We start from the raw sequence: 15947 nt of genomic DNA on the forward strand, positions 1-15947 counted from the left end.
TCTCTCTGAGCTCAGTAACCATAGCAACCGAGAGGCATCGCTGCTGGACCGTGACAACAGACGGTTTCAGAACTAAAGATAAAAAGAAGAGAGAACTCTCCGTTACTAAGTTTCAACAGCCAAAATAAAAGCAGCTTTGGAAAGTTTGAAAAACCACCAGAATGAACACTTGTTGGTTCATCTGGTTTGGTTTCACTGAAGCCAAACACAAGATCCAGATTTTCCTGGTCCTCCTGCTAGCAGGCGTCCCTGACTGGACTAAACTACACCAAACAAAACTGTTTGTCAGGACAAGTTGATTTTACAGAGCGTGGAGAGAATTTTGAATTGAAACCATCTTTTTATTGCAACAGGAAAAGATGGAGGTCAACATGACACAAGAACCCATCTTCAACAGACGCAGTGAGAACCCACAGAACACTGAGGTTCTCAGAGCGTCTGTGAGCCCCACTGAGCCAAAAACTCTTCCACACTGTTCACTGGTGAATCAGAACTAAAATCTAGCCTGATTCTGGCTTCACCGTGGACACAAACACAAATGAACAAACAACAAGTAGACGCTCCCTGACTGAATTCTACCACCTGACAGACTGAAGGCTCATATTGGTGATGCAGGTAGGTGCTGCTCCCTAGTGACCCAATGGAGAATGACATGTAATGACATGCACGTTCTACATTTTCCATTTCTTGAGGCCGTTACATAAAAATATGAAGTTGATCCAAGTCAGAAACCTTCAAACTGGATGTGAGTCCAGTTGTTTCAAGTAGAGTCAATGGTGACACCCCAGTAGTTTGTAGTCTGCTGGGTATCATAGAATGTTTGCTAGTGAATGAAACGTGGCAGCCCTGCACCAACTGCTCAGAGTCCATGTTGCCTGGGTGGACTGCATGTTTGTGTTCCGTCGTCTGTCTTGGAAGCCTCGTCTGGTTCTTCCTCCACAGAACTCTTTGCTCACAGGACATTCCAGTCTGTTCATGACAGATGTGGTTTTCCAGGTCATGGAATGATTCACAGGGAATTGTTTTTGGGAGGCAGCGTCCTGGAGGGTTTGGTTTGCTCTCCGTTTGCTCAGTGATTAAATAGAAACCAACCTTTGACATGACAGTGCAGTGTGGCTGATGTTTGTGTCAAGTAAGTTGCATGGAACAAACAGCACTGCAAACTGGGTTTCAGCTGGAGGTTCAGAGGAAAGTAGAGAAGTCTTCCAGGAGCCTGGAGCTCTGTGGTGGGTTGGAGCTGAACTAGAGAGGATTGATGGTGGAGGACCAGGAACACGTCACTGGAACCAGAACCACACTGCAAGCCAGTTTGCTCTCTTGCTTCCTTCCAAACGTTCAAATGTTCCATTAGAAGTGGAACCTTCCTGTCTCACTTTACTGAGTCCCAATGAGGGTGTGGCTAATCTGAACAGGTCAGACCAGCGTTGACTGCACACTCCAAACATCTTATTAGGAAGGGGTGGTGAACACAAACATGCTAACTTCCTTAGTGCGAGCCAGAGACCAGTCAGTTTACATTCCAGCCCTCATTTGGTCTCAAGCTTTTGGTTTGTGAGTGAAAGAAGAATGGAATCCAATGTTGTTGAGGAAGTCAAATCAGCTGAAACTCAAACATTTCTGTTTTAATGGAGAAACTCCTGGTAAAATCTGGTTTTACCATCAAAAATAATCTAAATGTTCTTTTCACCTTCAAACAAACTTTCCTTTCCCCGTGAACAATGAGCATAAATCAGCTGCAGCCATGTTTTAGGAATGTTCCTACTGTGTAGTGACCAGTGAGGAGAGGCTGTTACCATGGGGACAATGTTTACTTTGTCCTGTTACTAGGAGGAGGGATTTACCTGTGGCTGAGCATCGAAGGCAGCTTCAAGGAACCAGAAATGCCCTTATTTGGACATGACTTGGTTCAAGGATTCCCCTGAAATTCAAGGCCCTGAATGGGAAAGTTGTTACAAACCTTGTAACTTAAACAACAAACCAGTCAAACCACAACTACCAGTTTAAACTTCAGACTTGGAGGTTCATGTTCATGGTCGACTTCCAAAACATGACTTCAGAATTCTTTGAACCCAGAATTTTTTTACTCTTTGATTTCAGAATTTTGTCTTTGATGTCATCGTGACACAATGGACCAAACCTCTAGATTTGATATTCTACTGCCCTCTGGTGGTGAGGCAGTGGGGATGCAGGTGATCTGCTGGTCTGGTTGAACGTGAGTGGACAGAAACCTTGTTGAGGTGACTGGGAGTTCCTGACTGTGGTGAGCTGCCTTGCTTCTCCTCAGGTCTTCATGGTGGCTTTCTGCTGGACTGTTGTTGAAGGGAACATGGCATCCTATCATTTTCAGCTCTGACATCTGGACAGTGGACAGATGTGACATCATCATGGTCTCACTGCCTGCTTTGTTCATGGATCAATGGAACGTTGTGTTGGAACCTTTATTGTAGAACTGCTATGAGCTGAGAGCTCAGTGTTGTTGGAACAACGCAGCTCCACATGGGACTGATGTGATGAAGAGGTTTTTATTGAGCTGAAGCTGGAGAGCAACAATCAAAATGGAGCAGCAAACATTCTGATGGCAACGTTTACAGAGGAAAACTGTTGCAGAGTTCAGAGTCCCAGTGAGTCAGGTCAGGACTGGGAACACTGGTCTCTCCTCAGCACCTCTGACACTGGAGTCTGGGAGCCCTGGGTGGCCTCACAGCTCACCCAGCCCACCTTCCTCCACTGGTCTGCAGGGAGCCTCAGGGTGCTGCTCCAGCTGTAGAGGCCGTCCTTCTCCAGCACCCCGGGGCTCCTGCTCTCCTCCCCGCCGCCGCTGCTGCTGTCCACCTTCCAGGCCAGACTCCAGTCTGAAGGGAAGCCCTTGTTGGCCAGACACACCAGCGTGACCCTCCCCTGCTGCAGCTCCTGGCTGGAGGGGGGCAGCACCGTCAGGGAGGGAGGGACATCACCTAGAAGACACCGCTCAGATTAGAGGACGGGGCAGCTGTCAATCAAACCCTGCTGCTAGGACACCAGGACTGTGAGAGCAGATTTCCTCTTGAAGGAGTTTCTGTCAGATGTTTCTCTGCTCCAGCAGTCACTCACTCACACATTGTTTCACTTCCCTTCAAGAAGCGGCTCAGAAAGAGTCCTCACCGCCCAAATAGAAGCAGGACCCTGACAATGGAGGAAACCCCCTTTGGCAGCAGCTCCACTTTGAAAACTGCCATCAACTAAAGCTTCTCTGTTCAGTCATGAAGGTGAAGAACAAAGAAACCCCACACATTCCAATCTCCCTGATTCAGCTGCTGGTAGAATGGACTTGTAGCAGATTGAGTCCTTGAACAGAGGGGTTCACCTCACTGAGGCTGACAGTCTCCAAGCAGAGTGAAGCAACCAGCACCAATGATTCTACAGGGGATTTTCAACCTGCACTCATCAAACACTGCAAATGAGTGACAAGCAAACGGCAAATTAGAAAATTACATTGAAATGAAATGAAATCTGTTCAATTCACCATGTAAAACCGGGCCATTTTCAAATGGAAGCGTCCGTTCTTCTTGATGTGGACTTCAGTCCTCACTCATCAAACACTTCAAACTGAAGGGAAACCCATTGGATCATTTCTACACTTCAAGGAGTTCAATTTCAGTCTGACAGGAATTTGGACAGAAACCTTCTTGGAGTTGTTCTCCACGTTAAAGCAGGAGAACTCAACACATCAACACACAAACTGTTAAAAACACACAAAAACTCTGCTGCAAATGTTCCCAGATGGAATTTCCAACCAAACTGGACAACATTTTCCTCAGAGTTTGAGCAGAAACTTACGTCCAACATCCAGTCTGGTTCCTCCACCGAACGTCCACCACAGTGACACAAACTCATTGAGGCGTCGTACAAAAACCTCTGACTGTAGAGACACGACTCTCTGACTGGGAAACACACACCCACTTGAGTCAGAAGCCAGCAGTCAAACGTCTGAGCTGCTTTGAACCCTGCCAGCACAGCAGCAGGTCAACAAGTCTGCTTCCATGTTCTAGATGGTCATGAATCAAGAGATTAGACCTGAACATGAAGAGAAGTCATGGAAGCTACGGAGCCCCAGAGCGGCCAAAGAGAGACTTGAACAAGTTCCCTCAGTTCATCAATCCATGGCCAGGAGATAGAACCTGTTCCCTCTGATGCAGAACTTGGAGCCGGCTCTATTTGATGACCACAAATGAACGAGGTTCATCATTAAAAAATCAAAAAAATCAAATGAATCCCATTGTGGGAGCAACATCTGGCTCCAACATGTGTTTTCTGTCTCTCTGGCCTCTCCAGGGCTCCGTACTCATCACATGAAGGTCAGAGCAGCTAAAAAGGAGCTCTGACACATCCTGATCAATACTCTGATCAGGTGATTGATTGATTGACGGATGCAGCAGCAGCATCAGAGCGTCCACGTCTCTGCTGAGTCCCTCTGAACATTTCCATAGAGAGACACTTTGCATCAGCAGCACCATGCTCCAGTGCTCCGGGACACTTTATAGTCCTGAGACTTGAACCCTGGATGACTGACAGCTGTCCGTCACCACAACAGAAGCCACAGAAATCTGCTCATCAGAAACATGGCGTTGACCTCCGCCCTCGTCTGGACGCTCCTCTGCTGCTGCTTGACAGGTAAAGTCCAGAGGGTCCAGCTGCTGTCCTCCATCAACATGGGTCCTCTGAGATGAAGCTGCTTGATGGTTGTGTGTGTGTCTCCTCAGAGTCCAGAGGTCAGGTCACCGTGACTCAGCCTGCAGCAGTGAGATCTGCTCCAGGAGACTCCGTCTCCCTCCCATGTTCAACCAGTCAGGATGTTTATAGTGGGAACTATTTATCCTGGTACCAGCAGAGAGAAGGAGAACCTCCTAAACTTCTCATTTACCTGGCAACCTCGAGAGCATCAGGGATTCCAGCTCGTTTTTCAGGCAGTGGATCAAACTCTGGCTTCACTCTGACCATCAGTGGAGTTCAGGCTGAAGATGCAGCCGTTTATCACTGTCAGAGTCTTCACAGCATCAACAGTCAGGGGGTGTTCACACTGTGAAAAACCATCGTACAAAAACCTCCCTCAGTCACACTGAAGTGAAACTGAACTGACTGCTGCAGCTGGGAGCTGCTGACACACACACACACACACACACACACACACACACACACACACACACACACAGGCTTGATGAGAAGAACTAGAACTAGAAGAACTAGGATTCAGATTTTCTGCTGATGACGTTGTGATCTTCATCCCCAATTCTTCATCCTGATTGTGGTCCTTCATCAGATTAGCAGCTTCTCTCTGATGATGTCACTCACATCAACTTTGCTTCTGCTTGGATTTTCAATGAACTTCAAGAAAAACCAGCAGCAGCAGCAGGGAGGGACGACTGGACCCTGCAGAGAGAGACTGATCAGCTCTAAAAGGGACAGGAGGCTGAGACTTCTGCTGCTCGTCCTCACACGACTCTGCTGAGGAGACTTTTGGAGGAAACTCGTCTTCGGTCGCTCATTTCTCTCTGAGCTCAGTAACCATAGCAACCGAGAGGCATCGCTGCTGGACCGTGACAACAGACGGTTTCAGAACTAAAGATAAAAAGAAGAGAGAACTCTCCGTTACTAAGTTTCAACAGCCAAAATAAAAGCAGCTTTGGAAAGTTTGAAAAACCACCAGAATGAACACTTGTTGGTTCATCTGGTTTGGTTTCACTGAAGCCAAACACAAGATCCAGATTTTCCTGGTCCTCCTGCTAGCAGGCGTCCCTGACTGGACTAAACTACACCAAACAAAACTGTTTGTCAGGACAAGTTGATTTTACAGAGCGTGGAGAGAATTTTGAATTGAAACCATCTTTTTATTGCAACAGGAAAAGATGGAGGTCAACATGACACAAGAACCCATCTTCAACAGACGCAGTGAGAACCCACAGAACACTGAGGTTCTCAGAGCGTCTGTGAGCCCCACTGAGCCAAAAACTCTTCCACATTGTTCACTGGTGAATCAGAACTAAAATCTAGCCTGATTCTGGCTTCACCGTGGACACAAACATTGGCAGCAGCTCTTTATCCAAACCTTCTCCATTTGTCTGTTCTTCTTTTGTCAATGGACAACTTGGCTTCTCCCGCAACAAACTTGAATATTTGCCAGGTTTCTGCCCATTGTTCTCCTTTGGACCTTCACTAAAATAAAAGCAGTCTGAGCCCAGATCCCATTGCATCATGCAGAGATAAAATCCTACCAACCAAACAAACCCCTGAGTCTGGGACAGTCCAAATATCAGTGTTAGATGGTTTCAGGCTCTTGGCAGAAGGGACACTGGGCAGAGACACCAGGGTCCATTTGAAGCAGAGGTGTTGACCACTAAAGTTCCATGAAGGATTCACCACTGCAAACCTGCAGACCTCTGATTTCAAGGTGCTTGATACAACAGCCTCCACACCAGCTTGCAGCCGTCCTCTACCTTTAGTCTGTCTCAACACACAGTGTCCCTTCTCCCTCCCAGCTCTCCCTTATTGAAGGCCTTCACTCAGCATTTGGAACACCCAGCACGTTCAGGTCTGCAGCCAGAACTCACAGAACTCTTGTCCATTAAAAAAGTCCCCTCATACGTCCAGCTGGGGAACCGTTAAGATTTCAATGTGCTTCATGTCAGAAATATCAAGACCAAAGTCCTGGACCCAGGCACCCTCTGTGTCTGGATCAGTGATGAACCTGTGAAGTTCAGGAGCTGAGAGGCTGCCACGGCCGCAATGAAATCTAGACTCCCTGATCTGAAAGAGGCCAGAGCAGCACTGTGTGGCTCTGAACTGGTGTTTGGGGGAGTCACTACTTTGAAGGAGCAGGCCCAAGCCGCTCACTCCCCATGGGCCAGATTTATGATGCAAGGGATCCTCAACACTGAGGTATCAATTAGTATGCAAGTAATTCTACACAAACCTGGTCAATGACTGCCAGAATGTTTTTGATTTTTATTCATGACAAATAACATTTAATGTACTGCAGTAGTTTCCAATATATTCCACTATATTCTTGTTTGATACAAGAGGCTTTAATCTGTGCCTTTGATGTCATCATAAATATATGAAGGCCTTGTTTCAGTGTCAGGAACCAATCAGAGCAGCCTCCTCCTGACTAAACAGCTCTACTCATCAAGCCCCTGACCCCAGACTCTTCTTGGTGAACTGATCAGAGATCAGATTAGGAGAGAAGCAGTGACACAAAGGGAAACTTCCTCATTCCCTGAATGCAGCTTCATCAAACAGAGCAATGCTAACTGTTCACCTGCAGTCGTGATGTCATCAGGACAGGAAGTTGATCAAACGTGTAACCTAGATGAGAGACGTATCATTAGTTGTGTTACTGCTCCTTTAATAAGTGCCGGTCAGGTGACTACAGCGGCCCCTGCAGTAGAGAGGGAGAATAACGAAAGCAAGAGCAGCACGCTACAGACAGCAGACGGACGACTCGAGAATGAGAGAGGAAAGAGTAAACAAAGCAGACTCTTTTGAGGTTTTCTCCTTGGTCCCTTCATTTTTTGAGAAGACACTGGACTCAACTGCTGTCCATGATTCTGGATTGTGTTGATTGCGTTGTGAACGAGGATTTGGCCAGGTTTTGTAGGCGGGATCACTGGTGTGCGAACACACCTGACGCTGTGGAGAAAAGATGGCGAGCCACCCACAGGATAGAGAGAGTCGGAGTGGAAAATGGCGCTGCAAACCTCACCCACCCAGGTGACACTGACCCTGACGGTGGGATTGTGGTAGGACAGAACTGACAGGTTTCACAGAGACACCTTGAATTTCTTTTGGACTGATAACGGACTGAACGAAAAGACTGGTGATGAACGGGAGAGACTCTGATTATTGATTTGTGAGATTGAGTTGTAAATTGAAATACTTTGGCCCTGAGTTTTATTTTTATAACTTTGTTTTGTTCACGTTTCCTGATTGTGTGCCAAATCGGTGTTCCATGAGTGGGTTGTTGAAAGGGAGTTCAAGCTTGGATAGAGCCACATGGGAACTTTGACCCTCATCAACCATGCAGGGAGGAGTTCTCAGAGTCTGATTGTGCTGATGAATCATCAGAACTCTCCATCACGCCGTGACGAGGACATCTCAGTGTCAAATCTGTCATTTCCTGCTGCCAGTAGGTGGCGCTGTGGTCGCTACTGACCTGTAGATGTGTTCAGACTGGGATGTTGATCAAACCTGGAAGTTTCAAACAGATCTGACAGGTGGAGAGGATTCAGAAGAGTTGAAGCTTCATTTTAGTTGGAGCCTGAAAATGAGGTGAGACTGAGGGCTCACAGGAGTTGCAGGTAGGTGCTGCCCCCTAGTGACTCAATGGAGAACAACATGTAATGACATGAACGTTCTCCATTTTTCCAGTTCTTGACTTCATTCATCCTCAAACTTCTTCAAGCTGGAAGAGAGTGAGATCATTTAAAGTAGAGAGTCAATAATCAGCATCTCATCACTCATTTGTTCTCTGGTGGTGACCTCACGACTCAGCAGTGTGACATCACACATTTCGCTGATGTCATCCTCAAGTGTGTCACTCAGTTCATGCAGCCTTCACTGTTTTATTTTATTATTTCCTTTCACTTTGATCTTCACAAAGACAAAGTGCGTCTGATGGAGGCACCACTGACAGAGTGTAATGTTTCCATGTTGCCATGACAACGTGAGGCCCCTCACCTCGTCTGTTCCTTCTGCCGGTCGGCGTCAGAAGAGCAAGATGGCTGCTTCTCCATCTGGGTGGATGAGCAGCTCCTCCCATCTCAGGCAGACGCTCCCTGGCTGCATGTCAGCAGCTCCTCAAAGCTCCTTCTGGTTTCTTTGCTCTCCTGATGCTGCGCTGGTGGATTTGTCCACCTCTCATTCTCCAGGGTTCTCAGCCTCATGTTCTCTCCCTCCTGTTCCAGCTCCTCCAAGTTTCCAGTGGAAGTTTGGCTTTTGTTTGCTACTTTGTCTTTTCTCCTCTGTTGGTGCTTTGAGTTCCTTTGTTGTTCTTTGTCTTTTCATCATTCAAGCCTCCTTTTGTTGAACGCTCCTCTCCCCCGTCTGTATTTGGGTCCTGTTCTCCTCCACTTTGGCCAAGAAGGCGGCCCAACAAGAGTCACCAGTGATGTCACAGCTCCTGGATGCCCCGCCCCTTCATCTGGTGCAGGTCGTGTGATGTCACTGAATCCCACCCAGACCAAACCAGTCAGAGATCAGTGTGTTTGTGTCAGTGATGTCATCGCTGCTGACGTCACAGCCCTCCATCCACACACGCCAGACTGAGGTGGAGGAGGTGATGTTGGGGTTTTCAAGGTCTTCGTCATGAGTGGGAGGAGCTGAGCTGGTGAATGATCAGCTGACCAGGTCTGGGCTCAGTTCAGATGTTGAGCCACTGCTGACTGCCGTTTGCCTGAGGAAGACCCAACGTTCCCCTCAAGAAATGGAGGGCAGTTTTTAGTGCAGCGTTCATTCTGGTTGGAGTTTTCCTTTCCTTTGCCCTGCACCTCTCTGGTGGGGAGGTGCTCCCTGTTGACAAGGACTCAGTGGAGAAGACTGGACCAGGACCTTCACTGGTTCAAGGAGCACCGAGGCAAAGGGAGGCCCAGACCAGCAGCCAGGGTGACCAGTTTGAAAAGCTGCTCCTCTTCCATGCTGACTTGTTGGTGTCTCCTCTTTTATTCCTGAGTGATTTTAATCTCAGCTCTCTGAACCTGAATGGAGCAGAACCAGGAAATCATTGCAGGAAATCATGGAGGAGAAATGAATGAATGAGACTTCCAGTCAAACTGAGACAAACGTCCAGGTTTGGTCATCAAAGATATCTGACATTCATCAGTAGACTGACGAAGATGCTCATTATTATTGCAGCAGATTAAACTAGAGAATAAACAGGGTCTCACTTTGGAAAAAATATTGCAGTATATTTTTGTTTTATCAGAGAGGCTTTAATGTCTGTCTTTGATGTCTAAACTCTGACTCTGATGTCATTGGTGGTGACTGAATTCTACCCCCTGACAGACTGAAGGCTCATATTGGTGATGCAGGTAGGTGCTGCCCCCTAGTGACCCAATGGAGAACGACATGTAATGACATGAAGAGTCTACATTTTTCCACTTGTGAGATAAAAATACCTCACAGCAAGAAGGTTCAGGGTTCCAGTCCTGGCTGGAGCACAGGATCTTTCTGTGTGGAGTCTCCATGTTCTCCTGCCCTGTGTGGGTTCTCTCTGGTACTCCAGCTTCCTCCACAGTCCAAAGACATCAAGAGGGGACGAGGCTGATTGATACTCTAAATTGACTGTAGGTGTGGCTGTGAGTGTGAATGGTTGTCTGTCTCTATGTGTTGGTCCTGTGATGGACTGGTGACCTGTCCAGGGTGAACCCTGCCTCTCACCTGTAGATGCTGGGATAGGCTCCACCCCCCATGACCCTTATCAGGAATAAGAGGAAGACAATGGATGGATGGATGTTGGAAACGACTGCAATACAGTATGTAAATATTCTAGTTCCATACATGGGAACCTGGTTCTCCTGCTCTTTAACATCCTCCAATAGGAATGGACCGTCTATGACAAAGTATCAATAAATCTATCAAGGAGGAAGAAGAATTCTGATCAAAGAACTGAAGTCAATCTGGAGATCAGTTGATCTCTGGAAGGAGGAGGAGGAGGCATCCTGTGCTTTTATCTCTCTGTTCATGTTTCCTGCTGAGTGTGTGTGTGTGTGTGTGTGTGTGTGTGTGTGTGTGTGTGTGTGTGTGTGTGTGTGTGTGTCCCAGCTGCAGCAGTCAGTTCAGGTTCCTTCAGTGTGACTGAGGGAGGTTTCTGTCCGATGGTTTCTCCCAGTGTGAACACAGCCTGACTGCTGATGCTGTGCCGACTCTGACAGTGGTTCAGTTTTTCTCAGTGGCTTTGTTGCTGCTCTCAGATCAGAATGAAAGTTCTCTCAACTCTGAGTTCAGCCTCCACAACATGGAGTCACTTGTTTCTCCTTCCTTTGATCAAATAGCGAACGCTTTTGGACGAGGAGGGAGGAAACCACGGCGTTTCACTGCTTTACATTTAGAACCTCACGCCAAGCCGGAGAAGCAGGTCCTGAATCAGTCACGTGGTCACTGCCGGCTGGCGAGGCTTCGGACGTCACCACATACGTCATCAATACGCGCTTCACAAAACGAGAAGAAGACGCGGGAAGCTTTGAACACAACAAGGAAAGAAGGAGAAGTCCGTGAACCCCCGGCCTCGGTCTTTGTCTCCTGAAGGCTGAGTGGCGCCGGTAGAACCTCAACATGTGCGCCACGCAGCTGCTGCGGGTGTCGGTCCAGGAGCGGATCCTCGCCGCCGCTGAAGACTTCCTGCTGCAGCTGGGAGAAGGAGACTCAGCGGCTGGAGTCCCGGTGCTGAGAGCGCTGCTCACCGAGCGGCTGGCGGCGGCCGCGGAGCAGATCGTGGCTCTGCTGGAGGAAACCGTGGCGGAGTACGAGCGGGAGAACCGCCGGCAGAGGTTGCTGCTCGATGCCGTGGTGAAGCCCCGAGTCAGGCTGTACAGAGCAGGTGAGTCCCCCCAGGGACCTGCTGGGCCCCTCATTCAGCCAGAAAGTGGAGCTGCAGAGGTCGTCAGAGAGCATTTTGTCACCATCTGTGTTGAACTTTATCAGGAATGGTGTTGGTTCATTGATGAAGCTACCGGACTGAGGCTCAGGAGAGGACAGGAAGAGAGAGCAGGGACAGGACAGGGAGGACAAGGGGGGGGGCAACAATAGGAGAAAAACAAACAAACAAACAAAAACAGTAACAACAATAACAACAGAGATTTATCGAGAGTTCGATCGGAAATTCTACTGGTCACCAAGTGACGAACTATAAAAATAGACCAGAGAGAGAGAGAGAGAGTAGAGCCAGCAGGTATTTCTTCTCAGAGTATTACAGTTCTACAACACAGAACAACAGAAGTTATCAGTCGAGAAAAACTCTCACTGACTTGTCTTTGTAGCCAGAGAGGCGTGTATTTTGAGACCAGATGTGTGTGTGTGTGTGTGTGTGTGTGTGTGTGTGTGTGTGTGTGTGTGTGTGTGTGTGTGTGTGTGCAATGGTTTGTCTTGAATGTGGTGGGTAGCTGACTGTAGCTGATGTGGGGGACCAGAACATCACACCCCCAGTCCAGGATAGCAGGCAGGTCAGGACCAAACCACCAGGGCACCCAGAAACCCCCTGAACATAGGGAGCCCCAGGAACCCCCCCCAGGCCACAGGCCCAACCCAGGCCCGCGCTGGTGCAGTTAGCAAAAGGGGCAGCAATGGACCCACTCCCCGCCCCAGCTGCCCCCCCATACCAACATGGGTGCAGGGTGTGTGTTGTGCGTGGGAGTGTAGATGTGATGGTGTGGATGACTAGAATGTAGTTAAAATTCAGGGAGGCACCCGGGGTGTGGGAGCGCCGCCGGTTGTGCTTGTTTGTGTGCCATTTATTCTTTTTTATATATAAATATTAATATTAATATTGGCCCAGACGTTATGTGTGCCAGAGAGCTAAGTATTTCCTGTGTAGGGGTTTTTTGTGTTGTGTTATTTTTTGATGGCGCCATGAGGATCATGAAGTGAAAGAAACAAAGACCTGACGCATCAGTGGATCTCAGGAATCATCACTCCAGGGCTGGAACCTGAGGTGTGAGTCACTGTCAGTGGTCAATGTTAAGAACACTCCCATTGACAGGCATCAGAAGCATGTTACCATTGGACTGAACCAAGACAAGACCAAGCTGAGGGGACATTCACACTGTGTTGCTAACTCCTGCTAACTGAGTCGTGTGTGACAGGCTGGCCCAGCATGCTGTGCATGTTGGTGTCCTTGTGTCGTTCTTCTGTAGGCTGCTACGGTGCTACCTTGTTAAAAGATGATCCTGTAGACTGGAAGTTATATCAGCCCATTAAAAACAACCTTTTTTTCTCCACTGCCCGGTTGGCCTGGGCTGGACCGGCCATTAGGGAATCATTCCACTTCTCCCAGTGGCCAGCACCTCCCTGGCTGTGAGTGTAGGTGGGCTGACAAGTTTAGCATCGGTACAGGTTCCCTCTGGTTCTAGGGACTGAACTCTCATTCTCCTACAGGGTCTCATTCTAGAAATGAACATTCTGACTAGCAGATGTGATCATGAATGGACAAAACCATTCAGCAGAGGGGACCTTTGACCTTTGACCTGGGTGACACAACGTTCAACCCAGCATCTGAAGCCAGCGTTTCTATTCCCAGTTTGCTGACTGGTCCTCAGTAGCAGGACGTCTCTTTTCATTGAGTTGATTTCTGTTTCTGTCTGTTGCTCCACTGTTTCAGAGTCAAATGAAGAGATTTCTGATGTTGCTGTTTGTGTCCTGCAGATGTGGAGCAGCTGCTGGTGATTAAAGAAGAGGTTCCCCCTGAGCTGCAGGACCCAGAGCCCCCCCCCCCCACATTAAAGAGGAGTGGGAGGAGCTCTGGACCAGTGAGGAGGGAGGGCAGCTTCAAGGGCAGCAGGAGGCTGATATCACCACGTTCCCCTTCACTCTGGTCCCTGTGAAGAGTGAAGGGGACGAAGAGAAACCTCAGTTCCCAAAGCTTCATCAGAGTCTAACTGAGGAGAACTTGAAAGAAGAGTCTCTGAGCAGCAGCCCAATTCATCCTCTGAAAACAGAAGCTGATGGAGAAGAGTGTGGAGGACCAGAACCAGAACCAGCCAGCAAGGTAGATCCAGATCCACTTGTACAACCCCAGACTGAAGACCAGATGTCAGACTCTTTTGAAGCTGAGACTGAAGTCAGTGAGGATGATTGGGTCAGACCTGATAACACGGCCACCTCTGAGCACAAGGAACCCTTTGGCTCAAGGAGGAATTTGCTTCAGAAACTGAGCCCAGGACAGGAAGTGACTCATTGCAGCTCAAAAGATCAAAAACTAAAGACTGAAAGAGAATCAGAGATCATCAGGAACGTGACCTTTGGTCCTTCTGAATCTGAGACAGAAGTCAGTGAGGATGAGCGTCCCTTTAGGTGCTCAACATGCAGTAAAGGTTTTAGTAATAGAAGGCTTTTGGATAAACACATGAGAACACACACTGGGGAGAAACCATCCCCATGCTCAATTTGTGGTAGCGGATTCTCAAAGGGATATTTGAAAACACACATGAGAACACATACTGGAGAGAAACCGTTTCCCCGCTCAGTTTGTGGCTCAAGATTTTTAGAAAAGGGACATCTGAAAAGACACATGAGATCACACACTGGAGAGAAACCATTCCCCTGCTCAGTTTGTGGCGCAAGATTTTCAGTGAAGGGTTGTCTGAACAGACACATGAGAATGCATACTGGAGAGAAACCATTCCCCTGCTCAGTTTGTGGCAAAAGATTCTCAGATCAGGGACATCTGAAAAGACACGTGAGAAAACACACTGGGGAAAAACCGTTTCCCTGCTTAGTTTGTGACAAAATATTCTCACAACAGGGACATCTGAAAAGACACATGAGAAAGCACACTGGGGAGAAACCATTCCCCTGCTCAGTTTGTGGCAAAAGATTCTCAGTTAAGGGATGTTTGAAAACACACATGAGAACACACACTGGGGAGAAACCATTCCCCTGCTCAGTTTGTGGCAAAAGATTGTCAGACAAAGGAAATCTGAAAAATCACATGAGAACACACACTGGGGAGAAACCATTCCCCTGCTCAGTTTGTGCTAAAAGATTCTCGGTAAAGGGACATCTGAAAACACACATGAGAACGCACACTGGGGAAAAACCATTCCCCTGTTCAGTTTGTGGCAAAAGATTCTCAGTAAAGGGACATCTGAAAACACACATGAGAACGCACACTGGGGAGAAACCATTTGTCAAAATATCGCACTGAAGCTTTGAAAAAAAGAGTGGGAAACGCAGGTTGAAAGCCAAATAATGAATGTATTCTCTGATACCTCCTCCCTGCCTGGTTGATCTGAGTCAAAGTTCCCATGTTTGATCAACTTCCTGTCCTGAAGACTTCACTACTGCAGGTGAACAGTTAGCATTGCTCTGTTTGATGAAGCTGCGTTCAGGGAATGAGGAAGTTTCCCTTTGTGCCAATGCTTTTCTACTAATTTGATCCTCTAACCCAGGGGTCGACAACTGCGGCTCCGGAGCCGCATGTGGCTTTTTCATCCTTAAGTTGCAGCTCTGCGTGGCTTGGGAAAATAAATTTTAAGTGTCCGATTGAAGTGTATGTTATTTGTCTCAAAAACGTGTATCATGTCTTCTTATTAAGTCAAAGTTTTTAACTTCTTTCTTCAGACCTTGTGCAATTTCGGTGATCAGCATTTGCCTTCTTCAGAGACGTTTGACAGCACTCGACGTGTCAGCAGGCAGCCGGCATGTGCGGAAAGCCCAGCGACACCTAAACTGCGCAATATCTGAACAAAGTATTTTCTACTACAACTACAATTCTACTACAATTTCATTTAGCAGACGCTTTTGTCCAAAGCGACGTACAACACAAGCAAGAATTTAGACCTATTTTCTTTGTGTTTGTTCATTTGTTTAATTGTAGTTGTAAATTGTAAGATTATTGTGATCTCGAAATATTAAAATAAAATTATATATACGGTAATTTCCGGACTATCAGCCGCTACTTTTTCCCCCTGCTTTGAACGCTGCGGCTTATACAACGGTGCGGCTGGTAGGCTGGTTATATTTTAAACAGATGTTACTGCACCTTTAGGCCTACTGCTATGTTACAGGCACTTTTAAAAAACACTTAATTCGTAGGGCTGCAATGATTAGTCGACGTTGTTGACAAAAATTTGATAATTGAAATAGTCGACAGTGAAGTCCATTGTCGCCAGACGCGTTTTTCCAACAGAGTGAGGCTTCTCACCTGATTATAATCTCTGCTGAGAGTCGCTCATGCGCAGTAGCGTCTCTGTCTCTGAGCGGTA

The 15947-nt window shown here is 47.6% G+C and overlaps 1 protein-coding gene across 1 annotated transcript; it reads left to right on the top strand.

Annotated features, from left to right (window-relative positions):
- Window positions 1–13711: 13711 nt before the first annotated feature.
- LOC147271601 (uncharacterized) lies at window positions 13712–14907 on the top strand. The gene has a single exon (XM_086202791.1). The coding sequence runs from the start codon at window positions 13772–13774 to the stop codon at window positions 14885–14887; it is 1116 nt and encodes a 371-aa protein (XP_086058917.1). The 5' UTR covers window positions 13712–13771; the 3' UTR covers window positions 14888–14907.
- Window positions 14908–15947: the final 1040 nt, after the last annotated feature.

This window comes from Aulostomus chinensis, chromosome 1 (genome assembly GCF_037954235.1).
Source record: "Aulostomus chinensis isolate RoL2024-O1b breed Wild chromosome 1, RoL_Achi_v1.0, whole genome shotgun sequence".
NCBI classification, from domain to species: Eukaryota; Metazoa; Chordata; class Actinopteri; order Syngnathiformes; family Aulostomidae; genus Aulostomus; species Aulostomus chinensis.